Source organism: Rutidosis leptorrhynchoides, chromosome 3 (genome assembly GCF_046630445.1).
Source record: "Rutidosis leptorrhynchoides isolate AG116_Rl617_1_P2 chromosome 3, CSIRO_AGI_Rlap_v1, whole genome shotgun sequence".
NCBI lineage: Eukaryota > Viridiplantae > Streptophyta > Magnoliopsida > Asterales > Asteraceae > Rutidosis > Rutidosis leptorrhynchoides.
This window is the reverse complement of record NC_092335.1, coordinates 64,876,562-64,891,898: the sequence shown is the minus strand read 5'-3', so window position 1 is coordinate 64,891,898 and position 15,337 is coordinate 64,876,562. Positions and strand designations below refer to the sequence as shown.

At 33.9% G+C, this 15,337-nt stretch overlaps 2 protein-coding genes and 1 long non-coding RNA gene across 3 annotated transcripts; all 3 read left to right on the top strand.

The window, feature by feature from the left end:
* Window positions 1–3,481: 3,481 nt before the first annotated feature.
* Window positions 3,482–4,540, top strand: LOC139900041 (uncharacterized). The gene is made up of 3 exons (XM_071882852.1): window positions 3,482–3,492; window positions 3,586–3,680; window positions 3,765–4,540. Exons 1-3 carry the CDS (start codon window positions 3,482–3,484, stop codon window positions 4,538–4,540), a joined length of 882 nt encoding a protein of 293 aa, XP_071738953.1.
* Window positions 4,541–5,581: 1,041 nt separating this feature from the next.
* LOC139896229 (uncharacterized) lies at window positions 5,582–10,330 on the top strand. Its single transcript, XM_071878821.1, has 15 exons — window positions 5,582–5,859; window positions 6,577–6,671; window positions 6,778–6,891; window positions 6,976–7,080; window positions 7,165–7,236; window positions 7,337–7,449; window positions 8,021–8,155; window positions 8,307–8,375; window positions 8,473–8,563; window positions 8,651–8,722; window positions 9,010–9,110; window positions 9,250–9,367; window positions 9,448–9,507; window positions 9,724–9,834; window positions 9,939–10,330. Exons 1-15 carry the CDS (start codon window positions 5,754–5,756, stop codon window positions 10,047–10,049), a joined length of 1,473 nt encoding a protein of 490 aa, XP_071734922.1. The 5' UTR covers window positions 5,582–5,753; the 3' UTR covers window positions 10,050–10,330.
* Window positions 10,331–11,275: 945 nt separating this feature from the next.
* Window positions 11,276–15,053, top strand: LOC139896228 (uncharacterized). Its single transcript, XR_011776166.1, has 5 exons — window positions 11,276–11,479; window positions 13,340–14,002; window positions 14,097–14,175; window positions 14,307–14,465; window positions 14,620–15,053. It is a non-coding gene; the product is annotated as an uncharacterized lncRNA (long non-coding RNA).
* Window positions 15,054–15,337: the final 284 nt, after the last annotated feature.

The window sequence follows — 15,337 nt, the reverse complement described above, 5'->3', positions numbered from 1 at the left end:
GATCAAAACTTGTGTTTATGGTCTTCATGTAACTTAAAGACCTAAGCTTTATGCTTCAAGATCTTCAAGAACACTAAAGGTTCAAGCTTTCTAGCTTTGTAACCTTGCAACTTGTGTGAAAAGGATCCAAGCTCTCTAGCTTAGGGTTCCATCACCTCATTTGACTTAGATCATGTTCATACTTGTTTGATTGATGTAAAGTTTGTAACTTTGTTTGTAAATAGGACTTGTATTTGTGTTAAGACCAAGGATATGATGTAACCTTGGTTCATCATCCATCTAACCTCTTAAATGAGTTGTGTTATTACCTGGTCTTAACATATTGTGTATTGATGGTAGAATTTTGGTCAAAAGTGATGCTAAACTATCAACGAGTTGTACACTTGAAGCTACAAGCATCAAGGATGAGAACCGTGATGTGCATCAAGCACCAAGAACCCACCGGAGCACTTGTTCACTGTTTTTCGGGATCTGATCAGTAACCTGGGCTACTGGAAAGTTGATTTTCAGTTATTTCGGTTCTAGTATATGATTTTCCGTTTAGACCTCGTCTTAATCCGAGTTACGGTTTAGGATTTATGGCCTTCCGAAAGTCGTTACACCCTATTAACGTTGTGCTGAAATTTCTGACCTACTCGCACTTAAACCGTCACCACGGTCAAACGAAGAAGAGTTTGGTTCTTAAAATTGGTCAGCAACTAGGGGACTCATATACGGAGCCATATCCACTGATTACGCATCTTTTCGATTTACGTAGAGGTTGTAACAGCTGACCGAAGTCAGCCTATTGTTTCGATCTCTATTCTTGTCTAACTTACTTAGCTTTTATGATGATAAATGATGATGATGATGACACTTAAACTTATTTTATGCACTATTAGAACTTATAAAGACAACCTACTGACCGAGTAACCTTTGATTTAGGTTGACGACCTTTCGGACCAACTTACTACTTGCATACTTTCATTACCGACTTTACCGCTTTTATCACTGTGAGTTATAGCATCCCTTTTTACTTTAACTATTTTTAGGACTGAGAATACATGCGCTTTTTATGTTTTACTTACTTGACACGAGTACTTAAACTTTACATATGTGTGGTTTATACAACGGCATAAAGATTCCCCTTAGCACGGTAACGTTTAACTATTGGTTTTTGAACCGGTAGACGCGAATATTAAATATGGATCCATAGGGTTTGACATCCCCACTCGGGCTAGTCGCGCTAGCATTTAACGGGTGTTTAGTACTTCGAGGACATACACACTCGCCAGGTGTACTTTTAGGGGGTGATATTTATATTTACGTTAGGTCTAGTTACCATGTGCCCACGGTTATACATATGTTTTTCATACTGTTTTGAAACATTGAAATCTTGTGGTCAATCTTATGTTACTATTACAATTTAAACTATAGCTCACCAACATTATTGTTGACGTTGTTAAGCATGTTTTCTCAGGTACTTAGAGGTTTGTTGCTTCCGCTGTTAGACTTGCTGTCATGCTGTTTAGTCTTGCTGTTAAGGACCTGCTGTGTTAGATATTCGCTGAATAACTTAGAGATGTCTCAATCATGAAACTTTTAATTTGCAACTTATGTTATTTGAATAATGGCTTTGTAATGACCTCTGTGTCACGTTATCTTTTGTAAACACTATGTTTTTATGAATGCAAACTGGTTTTCAAACAGCATGTAGTATTCAACCGTGTAAAGATCCTGTTGTTGACGAATCGTACACGATGGTTTTGTACGGGGCGTCACAGTTATAGCATCCCTTTACTACTTTTTACTATTTTTGGGACTGAGAATACATGCGCTTTTATGTTTTACTTACTTTACATGAGTACTTAAACTTTACATATGTGTGGGTTATATAACGGCATAAACTTTCCCCTTAGCATGGTAATGTTTATTCATTGGTTTTTGAACCGGTGAACGGATATTAGATATGGATCCATAGGGTTTGACATCCCCACTCGGGCTAGTCGTGCTAGCATTTAACGGGTGTTTGATACTTCGAGGACATACGCACTCGCCAAGTGTACTTTTATGGGGTATTAATATTACGTTAAGTTAGTTACCGGGTGCCCACGGATAAGCATATACTTTTCATACTGTTTTGAATACGATAACTCGTGGTCTACATTACTTTACTGATTACAAACTATAGCTCACCAACATTCGTGTTGACTTTTAAGCGTGTATTTCTCAGGTGCTTAGACGATGTTGCTTCTGCTGTTAGACTTGCTATCTTGGTGTTATAGACTTGCTGTTATGGGCCTGCTGTGTTAGATTTCCGCTGCATTACTTAGAGATGTCTCAATCATGGAACTTTTATCTTGCATTCGTAACTTATGTTATTTTCAAATAATGACTTTGTAACGACCTTTGTGTCACGTTATCTTTTGTAAACGCTATCTTTTTATGAATGCAAAACTGGTTTTCAAACAGCATGTAATAGTTGACCGTGTAAAGATCCTGTTGTTGACGAATCGTACACGATGGTTTTGTATGGGGCGTTACAAAACGTGACCCAAAAATGTGCGTCGAAAACGCTCCCTGAAAACGTGCGCCGAATAGCTTCCTGAAAACGTGTCTCGAAAATGAGCGCCAAAAAGGCGCTCTAGAGTCTCGACCCAAAAAATTCAATGTTGAAAGGAATTCAAATCCATCAACATCTTGAAGGAATGAACATTCCATAGATGAAGGAATCTCAAGATTCCAAAGAATATAATTCCTTCCAAATTATGTCAACCAAACGGAGCGGTCTAAGGAATTCAATTCAAATTCCATCAAATTTCTTTGGAATTCCGCGAGCCAAATGGGTGCTAAGATTTGATTTTATAACCAACAAAAAATAACACAAATTTTTGCACAATTTATTCCTTAACGATAACCTTTAAGGTTGTCATTAGATTTTTATAAAAGAATCCAGATGTCATTGTTATTATTAAAGTATGAGTGACTATTTTTCTTATTAAATGTACGTGGACTAATTTAAAAAACTTATATAACCGTTTTCGACGTTTTCATTAGTCCTACAAAATATGCAATCATTAAGTTAGAGATTTATTTAAAATAACTGGATACATATAAAACTTGTTTTTGGGTCCACGCGTTAATGCGGTTTTTGACAAACTTTTTCAATACTTCATTGATTAAAAAAGATAGTTTGGACACATTCTATTACATATGTATAGAGCTTAGTTATACAAATGGATGTTGTCACAACATAAATAAAACACGAATGATTATTGAGGAGTATTTATTGAAAAATAACAAGTGTTGACATACTCACCAAACTCATATTTGGCTCTTCTCTAAAACTTTCTTATACAACTTCATAACTACACATTTAGCTTTAAACTTAATCCACCAAAACCCTCAACTTTCGATGTAAGTTATTGAGTTTTGTTCATAAAATTATTTTGTTTTTAAGGTAATTTTTGTGACACCTAGTCTAAGGCCAACATGATGGAAAATGTTTTTTGGGTTAGTGAGAAAAATAGAAATGAATGGTGTGCACTTTTAGTCCTTAAAGTTTTTATTGTAGTTCTTAATGTTTTGAGTATTAATTGCTCTTAGCCCCCCTAAATTTTCTAGTATAGGCCTTGAAGTTTTTATTGCTAATTACTTTTTGGGTTTTGAATTGGATCCATTGACACATGTGAAGAAGTCTAGTTAGCTATTGACTTACATGATTTATAAAAATATATATATATAATATAATATAATATAGGAGTGACTGTTTGCTCTCGAAAAAGAAAAATTTGTAACAATCGCGAATAGGCTAAACAGCAGTGACGGCACAAATGTGGAACTTTGGAATTGGGGCAGACCGCCTCGTGGCAGGGCTGCTTCTGAACTCAACAATCTCGCAACGCTAATCTCACCTATTGTTCTAAAAGATAACCCTGATTCATGGAAATGGAACCTCGACACTAGCGGGTGTTTCAAGACTAAAACACTCGCCCTCCTGATCGATAAAGCTAAACACGCTCCCCCAACCCCACACATAAAAACTGAAACCAACTCAACCTTGCCCATGAATATCGCTATTTTTATTTGGAGAGCCAAACTCGGGAGACTACTGACTCGTACGGAACTTGAAAAGCACGACATCGACCTTGACTCGACTCTATGCCCGCTTTGCCAAACACACGAAGAATCTGCAGCCCACATTCTCATTTCTTGTCCACTAGTTGCACAGATTTGGCAACTTGTATTGGATTGGTGGAATAAAAGCTCACTTTCTATTGGTAGTCTGGATGATGCTTTCGCCGAATGCCAAACCTTCGCTAACTCCGCAACAGGCAAAATAATATGGAAAGCTACAAAATGGGCCTGCGGCTACACCATTTGGAAGTACCGAAACTTGAAAGTTTTCCATAATAAGACTTGGACACCGGCTCTAATCATCTCCGAAATTCAAGCTCAAAGCTTCAAGTGGATATCGAAAAGACAGAAAAAAGCACAACTATCTTGGCATCAATGGTTAATTAACCCGGAAAGCTTTGTTACTAGAACGGGAGTTGGTTAATTTTCACACTCCATCGCATACTCGTGGCTGCAACTTATGATCATATTTGGGTCTGATTCACAAGGCAATCGAGTTATCTGTAACGTTGCTTTGTCGCTGCCCGATCAGTACTGCTCGTTCCTCCTAACTCACCTTGATTTTCAAGTGAACCCCTTGTGTACAATTCTCAACTATGGTAGAACTGCGGTCAATAACTTCGCCTACCGTGTCTTTTACTTTGCACTACATTCATAAGGACATTGTATAGTCATGGTAGTGTAGCTTCTGTTTTTATATTTCAGTTGTCTTCATCCTTGTACACTCGATTATAAATATATATACATAACTTCTTGCTTTTCAAAAAAAAAAAAAAGAAAAAAAAAAAGAGTAAAATCCTATTTTATTTAGAGTAGATTTGTTAACAACATAGTTGAGCTACAAAATTGAGTAGGAATTCAAACCATAGAGATCACATATTCAACACAAACACGTTTACTATTTTTTTTCGTCATAAATATGAATAACTTTTATAATCAATGAAAGCTCATCAAATAGATGAAACCTCCTTAAACGTACAAACATACAAATCATCGAACTAAACTAACCAAGAAACCTTACCAAAGCTCACGACAATACAACATAATCAAGACCAACATCAAAAAAGAGTGAAAAAAACACAAGATCATGCATCCTTAATAAATTTCGAAAAGGAAGCAGCCTCTTAATTTTTTCTTTTAACTTTAGCCATAATCTTGTGAGGATCGTTTGAGTTAACAAAGAGTCCGAACCAATGGTCTTTTTTACCCGCCTCCTCAATCATTGGTTTTTTTTCCAGTGACATTTTCAAATTTATTTGCAACCGAAACGAAATCAACATTATTTTTTGGGTCACGAGTAAATGGTAGAAATAATTAATGTGAATATTTAAAGGAAGAAATCAAGGTAACATCTGGCCGTTAGTTTGACCACCATTGACTAATATTTTCGTTATTTCACCGTTTATCGGAATATAACTCCAAACACGTTGTCTTTCTCGCACATATTCTCAATTTCTCTGATCCTTTTAAAACCCCTTTCCTGTAGCAGATAGATATAATTGAGCTTCGCATACATGATTCACAATTCAACAACAATAACAGCAACTTAAATATTCGATTAATTTTTTGTGCTCGTGTTTCAATCTTCTTCGGTTTATCCTTATTTTTTTTTTTTTTAATTTTCATTATAAATTAAAATGGGGAGCGCTAGCAACACTAAGAAAGAAGTGATTCGATTGGAGCGTGAAGCAGTGATTCCAGTTTTGAAACCTAGACTCGTTATGGCTTTAGCAAATCTTATCGGTAAAGGCAACATATTTAACGTATTTACTTTGTATCTGTGAACAGTTAATTTTTAGTATTGTTACTTATTTTTAGTTATGATATTGCTGTTTTTGCTTCTATGTTGCTCAATTTGGCTGATTAGGGCATTAGTTATGAAAATTATGGCAAATATGTATGTAGTGTTAGGAGACCAGTGTATTAGGGCAATTTAGATTATTAAGAGTACCTATTTTGTAATCTGCCTCTGTATTTTTTTTATTTTTTAAAGCATTTAGGTTTTCAGTTCAGTACTTCCTAAGCTTAAGAAGTTTAATCTTGGCTCTTTGAATGTCCAATGCTGATCTGATTATGATATTATTATTTATGGCAATTTTTATATGCGGTTATACTTGTAGTCTACTTTAAGTAGAAGAGATGATTTTTGAAACTTAACGAAATATGAAAGGGATCGAGGTTATGTGTTATCGAGTGAAACTTTGAGAATGGATTATGGGCATTTTTATGTGTGATATTGTGCTCTGTATAGGGATCTATTGTTGTTTTTTTTTTTTTAATTCATTTTATATATTATTTGTCTCATTTTTTCATTTGAGAGTCTCCTAAAATCCTTGTTTACTGCGGCATAACTGTCCGCCTAAGTGTTTTGAAAGGTAGTAATTGCAAATTAATTTGAATGTTTATACTTATATACATTGTAAGGTTTCAATTTATCAAACAAGTTTTGGTATCACGCAGAACACAGTAATGACAGGGCAGAGTTCTTGAAGCTCTGCAAGAGAGTTGAGTACACCATTCGAGCATGGTATCTTCTTCAGTTCGAAGATCTCATGGTATTATATACTTCTATTAACTTATACTATAAACCAATTCCTGTAATTCAAATTTTCATAAGTATAATTTATCTTTGTTTCGATGTTTGCGCTTTCCTACTTGCAGCAATTGTATTCGCTCTTTGATCCTGTCTCCGGGACTAAGAAATTGGAACAGCAAAACTTATCTTCAAAAGAAATTGATGTTCTTGAACAGAATTTCCTTACATACATGTTCAAGGTATAAGCTTTTAGGGCAATATCTTCAAATTATGTCCTGATTAAAGTATTCAATAACTTAAAAGTACACTGGTTATTGCTGCAGGTAATGGAGAAGAGTAATTTCAAGATTTGTTCCAATGAGGAGATTGATGTTGCACATTCAGGGCAGTATCTTTTAAATCTTCCTATTTCAGTGGACGAATCAAAGGTTGTGTTCCATGACTATGTTAGGTTCTATTATTCCCGTTTTTTATGTTTACTAACAGTTTTTTTCTTTCCCTTTGACATATAGATTGATAAGAATCTTTTGAAAAAGTACTTTGAAGAACATCATTATGATGACCTTCCTGAATTTGCTGATAAGGTACTGCTTCAAATTTAGTTGATACATGAATGATATAGTTTCTGCATACTATTTTCAGTACTTCATATTATAGTCATACTGTTTACTGTATTTATTTCAGTATATAATCTTTCGACGAGGCATTGGACTTGATAAGACTACTGACTACTTCATAATGGAGAAAGTGGACATGATCATTTCACGTCTATGGGCGTGGATTATGAGAGTAACGAGGCAAGTTTTCTTGCAAATTTTGCTTATTAGCTTGAGATTCTTGACTTATGATGATGGAAATTGGCAAAGGCGATAAAATGGATGGGGCGGGTAAAAGGTCAAAAATCTAAACAACTTTGGGTTTAGATGAGCAAGTTTTCGAGGGTTCAATGTCAGTTGGGCTGGGTTGACCCAAATCACTTTTTGTTAAAAGATGTTTAGCTTCTTCCTTTTTCTTTTATCATTTTTTATACTAAGTGTGTTGGGTATAAATGCTACTCCGTATATCTTATAAGTTGTAATATATTTTTACATTTCTCTATATACTAAAAGTGTAACATGTTAATAGACCTTGTGCTTCAACAATATACTTGGTTACCTTGGTTACCTGACCCCTTCATGTTAAAGCAGCTCATAAAAATTTACTCATTTGACCTGTAAGGAATAAATATATACTAGTATAGACCTACTCAATCTTTCATAATAATATTGGTTCAAATTTGCCACATTTACGAATTCATGATGAATTTTTGTTGTTGTAGATGTTTATTCGAAGAGTTTGTTAATGTTCTATTACTAATTATGCTTGCAGGCTAGCAAAGCTGTTTTCAAAAAAGTCTGTTGCACGAGTCAAGAGTGATCCAAAGAAAAACGATGAAATTACAAATGAAGAATTTCCGGATGATTTATATGTCGAGCGGGTCCGGATTGAGAACTTGCAGCTCAGGTTGTTCACAAAGTCTAATTTATAATTATTGGTTACAGTTATTTCTTATTTCTTATGGATATAATTTTAATGCTATTTAATCAACAAAATAGTCATTTTATATGTGAATAGTGATTGCTAACTTACCACACTCTTATTTCCATTACACCAGTTTAAAGAATTTGACAAGCAAAATCACAATCCAAGAACCAACATTTGATAGGATAATTGTTGTCTACAGGTATGACTTTTTTTATTTTTTTATTTTTTAATTATACATGCATCAATATAAAATATAAAACCCATAAGCATGTGATGATTTATAATTTTATATCTAGGCGAGCAAGCACCAAGAAAGGAGAACAGGACCGGGGAATCCATGTGAAGCATTTCAAAAACATTCCAATGGCAGATATGGAATTAGTCCTAGTACGTGTTTATATTGTATATGCGTTTAACCTTTTTTATTGCCTAATGAATGTACTTTAATTTGTATATCTTATATCTTATTGACAGCCAGAGAAGAAAAATCCAAGTTTGACCCCCATGGACTGGGTGAAATTTCTTATTTCTGCTGTAGTTGGGCTGGTTAGTTGCAAATATTTCATGCTGTTTTATTATAGGTGGCAAGATGGGCGGGTTGGGTAAACACACACTTTTTGTCAGAAATCAGTTATTATTCCAACATAATATACTTAGTCATATAATCTACATTTTTGAATAAAATGGTGTACGAGGTTGTTTACATTACAACAAGATTTGGGTGGTTTTCAACTCGCTCGACACATTCCCATTTTACTTTATATTTTATCATTTGGCCTGTTTGAAAAAAATAATCCAAGTTGAGGTATTAATAAGTAAATGGTGGTTTTCAGGTAGCTGTTGTAGGCTCGATTGAGACGCCTCAAGCTGATTTTTGGGTCATGTTTGCCATTCTGTCTGCTGTTCTTGGTTACTGTGCTAAAATCTACTTCACGTGAGTTTAATTGTTACTGTTATGTGGTTATTTATTGGTTAATATTATTTCGACAGTTGTATGAACAATGTTATGTGCGCACTTGACACACATTGATGTATGAGGTTACATTAATGATATGTTTATATGATTGTTATAGGTTTCAGGCAAATATGGTTGCATATCAAAGCTTAATTACACAATCCATGTATGACAAACAATTGGATAGTGGAAAAGGCACTCTTCTTCATTTGTGTGATGATGTGATTCAACAAGAAGTAAGTACTGTTCAGATTTTTATTTTATTTTATATTTATGTTTTTATCAGAAAATGTTTTTAATTTGGTGACATTTTCAGGTAAAAGAGGTGATAATTTCTTTCTTTATATTGATGGAACAAGGCAAAGCAACTCTTGAGGTATTGCTATTATGTATACTTGGAACTTTCATTTGAGTGTGTTTGTATTTTATATGCTTTTCAGAAAGGTATACTGAGTTGTGGATTTGTTATTTATATATTATTATTAATATTAATTATTAATTATTAATTATTAATTATTAATTATTAATTATTAATTATTAATTATTAATTATTAATTATTAATTATTAATTATTAATTATTAATTATTATAGGATCTTGATCTACAATGCGAGGAACTCATTAAAGAGGAGTTTGGTGCAACCTGCAACTTTGATGTGGACGATGCAGTTCACAAGCTTGAAAAAATGGGCATCGTTGCTAGGGTAAGATGGCGTTTTCTTGTTATTTATAGAGTAAAATACAGTATTACTTTTGTAATCATACTACTAAAATATAATGCATTTATTCATTATTAAATTGAATGTAGGATTCAATCGGAAGGTATTATTGTGTTGGACTTAAACGTGCTAATGAGATCATTGGAACCACTACTGAAGAGCTTGTACTCAAGGCAAGCCAGGAACATGGTGGTTCATGATGTTGCGTGTTAAATTTTAAGACATTCTAGCCTGATGGCTAGATGGTAAATTCTACAAGGATGTGGTGTGCAATTTGTTATTGTTTAAAACCGTTTGGTTTGTACCAATTATATCTCTATTAGCATTTGATTACATATGAATTTTTCAAGTTATATTGATTTTCCTTTGTTTTTCTCTGCTGGTTGCGGTCGATTTCAATGGTTTTTTGTGTACATTGTAGTTTGATATGTACAATAAACAATTGAACAAAGAAGAGTGATTGTTTGAATACTTGTTTTAGTTGGGTATGATTTTGTTTAAACATCTTATTATATTATGTTTTTTCACTGCATTTTTTAGATAATTCCTTTTCATTATAAGTAACAAGCAATTCCAAATAAAATACATATAAGACCACATCATTTTTGACAACTACATAAGCGTCACTTTAGCACCAAGATTGAATGGTCGAACTCTTGAACCCGTCTGTCGTGACACAAACAAACATACACTTAGACACACATCACAAACACACGCATATACACAAAACACATAATGTCTTAATCAGGAAGGAAGGCACGAAGGAGTGCAAGATGGAAACGTGCATGGCGACAACAAGACGGACTTCATAAGAGTGTATGTGTCTATTTTTCGTTGTCCATTTCAAGGTCGAAAATGGACCTTGAAATTGATTAAAGTGGGGCGTGTCCTTGGTTCAAAGTTTTGATAAGAAAAAAAAAATGATGTGGACCAATAAGAAAATAGAATAATTGAAAATAAAATATAGTTAAAACCACCGTCGGTGGAGGGACGATGGACAACGCCGAGATAGACTAAGAGCGACGGTGGGGCGGTATCCATTTCAAGAGTTGCGTCGAATTGGACGCCGGATCCGACGACGGGCAACGAGAGCTCTAAGGTGTGTTCTCGAGGTTAACATCTACTGTCATACTCGGTAAGTTATCAGCCTAATCACTAACGTGACATTAATATATAGCTTTAAAATAAATGGTAGTGATATTTATGCTTATTGTATTTTGACAAATCCACTGTTATGCTTAAGATACTTATATTGTTATATGGAGTATATATTTAAGCATGCTAAAAGTGTATTTATCATAATCACACCGTGAAAATATCTTACCACCCATAGATAAACTACGGAGCAGTTAATTACAGTAAATAGTTCACACAAATTTGAAATACTTTCAATATTAGACACGTCTTCAAATCCCGCACACAGCAGTCCACACCAAACCCTAAATCAGACATAGTGAGTCGACCCCAAACCCTAAATCAGACATCGTGAATCATTCTCTCGCGCTCACTGATTTTTTTTTGCCAGCAATCCCTCTTTCTATATCGGGACTCATCATGCTTGATAACATATAGATATAGAAGCTTTATATATCGCGACGACGGTTTCTCATTTGCTATTTCGTTGTTAACGGTGAGTTCTGAGATCTACACTCTGTATTGTGTTTTTGTTATTTTATGGAGTATTATTATTTTTGTACATCTGTATCCATTTATATTATATATGCATATAGACATAGAAGCTTTACTTTAGCAGTTTTACTTAATTGCAAGTAAATAGCAGATTAATACCTGATCGACGTTTCATCAAAATCGATTTCTTTGTTACCTAGATATGATTTTATGCTTATTATTGACTATTATTTGCGTAATCACGATTTTTATGATTCATTTTTTGTGAAGTTTATCTGTTTATGTTAGTTTTATGTTAATTAATAATAAATTTCTTTAAGCTGCATTTTAACTAAGCTAAAATTTGATGAATGACTTTTCGTAATCATAAATGGTCCGTAAGTCGTGTGCTCACTTGTCTTCGTGTTGTAATGATATTGAATTACCTTTTATTTGAGTTGACGAAGTCATTTTACGCGAAGAAAGAGATATGTATTGGTATGCTTTCTCCCTGGTAAAACAACAAATTTCTACAGGCTCAAATTGGGTAAAATTATTACAACCATGCCTACTATTGCCATTGGTATGATTCGGTGCTGTCAACAAAACTACTGTAATCAATTACGTGTTGCTCTTTTTCTTTTTGCATTTTGCCATACCTAACATAGTGGTTACAGTAGTAAAATTATTTATGATAATTTGCAGAACCATAGATAAGAGCAGGTTTCCATGAGTTTTTCATGACTTCATTAGAGTGCTAACAAGGAAAATCTGATATTTAAAAGAAAAAAAGTTAAGAAGCTGATGTGTCAGCATAATATTGATCTAAATGAATAATCAACTCAGTTGTTTCATATGGTGTTTAAATGTGTGGTGAAATTCATGATTTCAACTTAAAACCATTGTTATTTGTTTGGATTTAGCTTATGTTGAATGTTGTCAGTTCATTTCTGGTGAAGTTAATCAGATACATAGATTGATTTAGTCCTGCAAGGGTGCTGCAAGAAACTGAATAATTAGATTCAAGCAACTGCTTTTCGGTAATCAGATTCTGATTCTTGGAGTTACTAGTAAAAACTCACTCGAAGACCCTGTTTCTGCACTTGTATAATTGCATAGTATAGTTTAAAAATATGATATGTAGTGGGTACGTTGTCAATTATGTAGCCTATAGTGCATATCATGGTATGAAATCTTGGATCCATCACTTTGTACAAGTAGATGTAGCAGCTTAATGTATTCAACGTTCTTTATCATTGCCGGAGTTATGAATGTAATGCATTTAACATGTATAGATCTTTAAGTTGAGTACTTCTTTACTCTGCTATAGTCTAGACATGTATATAATAGCTAATGTCACATTTACTGTTTTGCATATTGTATATGTGTACAAAGTAAAGGTTATAGGAGTAATATGAAACCATTTACTGTGTTGCATATTGTATGAGTGAAGATTTTGCTTACTGGAAATTTATCAAAGGCCGTATGATATCCACATTTTGTGAGGGTAATGAACAATTCTAATATATAAAATTTTACATAACTATACTTTTATTCCTAAAACATCAGTTCATCATGTTTAGTAAAGATGGCAAATGCAGTGTTTTAAAGGGTGAATGGATCTATATGGGTTATCATTCTTCAAAGACTTAACAGAATAAGTGTCTAAGGCAGAAAAAAATAGGATGTTTGCAACCATATAAGGATTTTTTTGTTCCCTTGATTCTTATGTGTATTTGTGTGTTAGTTACCCATATCATCAAGACTTCAAATCATTTAAGGTGTTTCTATATGTGTATTTGTTGATTATATACCAAGCAACAAAGGTGTTTCTATATGTGTATGAAATGAAACTCAGTTTATCTTGAAATGTTTTTTGCAGCATTATCTAATATTTTAATCACAAGATTGATTACATAATATGAAATCTTTGGACCGAATTAGTAACCTTCCTCCACACATAATAGACACCATCCTATCTCTTTTACCAATCAAGGATGCAATCGGGACAAGTATCCTTTCAAGCAAATGGAGGTACAATTGGACCAAAATTCCTGTACTCCGTTTTGACTTGTATAAGTTTGAGGGATCAGCGACTGGTAAGGATCAACTATCAATTCTGGAGCAAAGATTTGACTTTCCACGTCTAGCAGAATTGATGATCAACAAGTGTAAGTTTCTTAATGCTATAAAGGAAACTTTGTTATTACATGAGGGCCCACTACTCAAGTTCTCCCTTAGCGCAAGTGTAGACGAGATATGCGTTGAACTTGACATTATCATAAGGCACTTGTCACGGAGGAATTGTGTCAAAGTATTTAAACTCTACTTGTTTGCGGGCAATAAGTATAGGTTACCATCATCCATATTCTCATTGCATCATTTAACAAAGCTATGTCTTCGTACTTGTTCTATATACTGTCTACCACCCTTATTTAAAGGATTTAGAAGCTTGACAACCTTACATTTGCAAGATGTCAAAATATCTACAAAAGATCTTCTTCATCTTCTATCCACTTGTCCATTAATCAAGAGCTTCCTACTGGTAAGTAAATAAGTTGTTCAGATTATTAGTATTACTTATATGCATTATAATGAATTTTCGTGACATGTTTAATAAATTCTTCGAGTTGTTGCAGTATCAATTTGAAGATGATATTCTCGTTAATGACGAACCCCCCATCATTGAACTAATTGCGCACCTGCCTCTTATTGAATGTATGATTATTGATGATTGTATTTTTCATGTTAGTTAGTTTTATTCACATGACATACATATAGTTTATTTATGTACTTGTAAAATGAAGTCTGTCTAATTAATTATTCTTTGTTTTGGCATGTGGTTCAAGTGTTTTTCCGTAAACTCGCTTCCACGAGAGCTTCAAATCTCTTTAGTCCACCTTAAAGACTTACATCTAGAGTGCATGCCTTTTCTTCATTCTGGCGGGTTACCTACGTTTTTCCTTTTAATCCGATGCTCACCGAATTTGGAAAAACTCTTTGTACAAGTAACTTAAGTCCATCTTGTATCCTCATATGCTTTCAGATTCATGTCAAAATCTACTGACAAATCAAATACTTATATATATATATATATATATATATATATATATATATATATATATATATATATATATATATATATATATATATTTTTGGTAGGTGGATGATGAAGGTATTGAGGATGATCCAGAAGTTGTTGGGAATTTTAAAAAAGACCCGATCACACTTGAGAGTTATTCAAATATCTCGTTGAAGAACCTGAATGACGTAAGAATTGATGGAATCTTCGCCTTTAAGCTTCTTTTGGAGTTTGTGCAACTAATATTGGCCAAATCCCCCATGCTGAAGAAATTAACCATACTGTTTTCTCTTCATGTTACTCATGATGAAGAGTCAAATATATCAAGAATTCTGCTAAACTCCCCACGAGCATCAGCAACGGCTGAAATAATTTTTATGTCTTCTATCTAATTATCTTGCTTGTAATATCTTGATATATGTGTGTGAGAATTGGTTTTAGATTTTAGTCAAGGAATTTTAATGACATATCATATATGGCCTTGTACCACCCACGCACCCAGCTTTGTGTATTGTTACCCAATCTTTGATGAGATTTATGCTCTGTTCCCAAGTTAATATTCGTGTCATTTCTTTCCAATTCATTCCTTTTCTTCCCAAACTCCATGAATTTAATAAAAACTATAGTAAATTGAGATGATTACTTAAAAATTCAATTGCTCATGTTGTAATAGGCACAAACACTAAAACACCCCGTCTCGAGCCGTTGCGATGCCCGTTGCGACGGTTTGGTGACTAGTCCGTCCCGTCTCGAAGAAAACCGTGTAATATGACAGTCAATGGTCAAAATTTGGGTTAA

Excerpts from the sequence above, each read along its gene's own strand:
- LOC139896229 (XM_071878821.1), top strand. The coding sequence starts at position 5,754 with ATGGGGAGCGCTAGCAACACTAAGAAAGAAGTGATTCGATTGGAGCGT. Across the intron at positions 6,672-6,777 it reads TTCAGTTCGAAGATCTCATG|CAATTGTATTCGCTCTTTGA; the intron begins GTATTATATACT and ends TCCTACTTGCAG. Across the intron at positions 9,835-9,938 it reads AAATGGGCATCGTTGCTAGG|GATTCAATCGGAAGGTATTA; the intron begins GTAAGATGGCGT and ends AATTGAATGTAG.
- LOC139900041 (XM_071882852.1), top strand. Across the intron at positions 3,681-3,764 it reads GACACATGTGAAGAAGTCTA|AAAAATTTGTAACAATCGCG; the intron begins GTTAGCTATTGA and ends CTCTCGAAAAAG.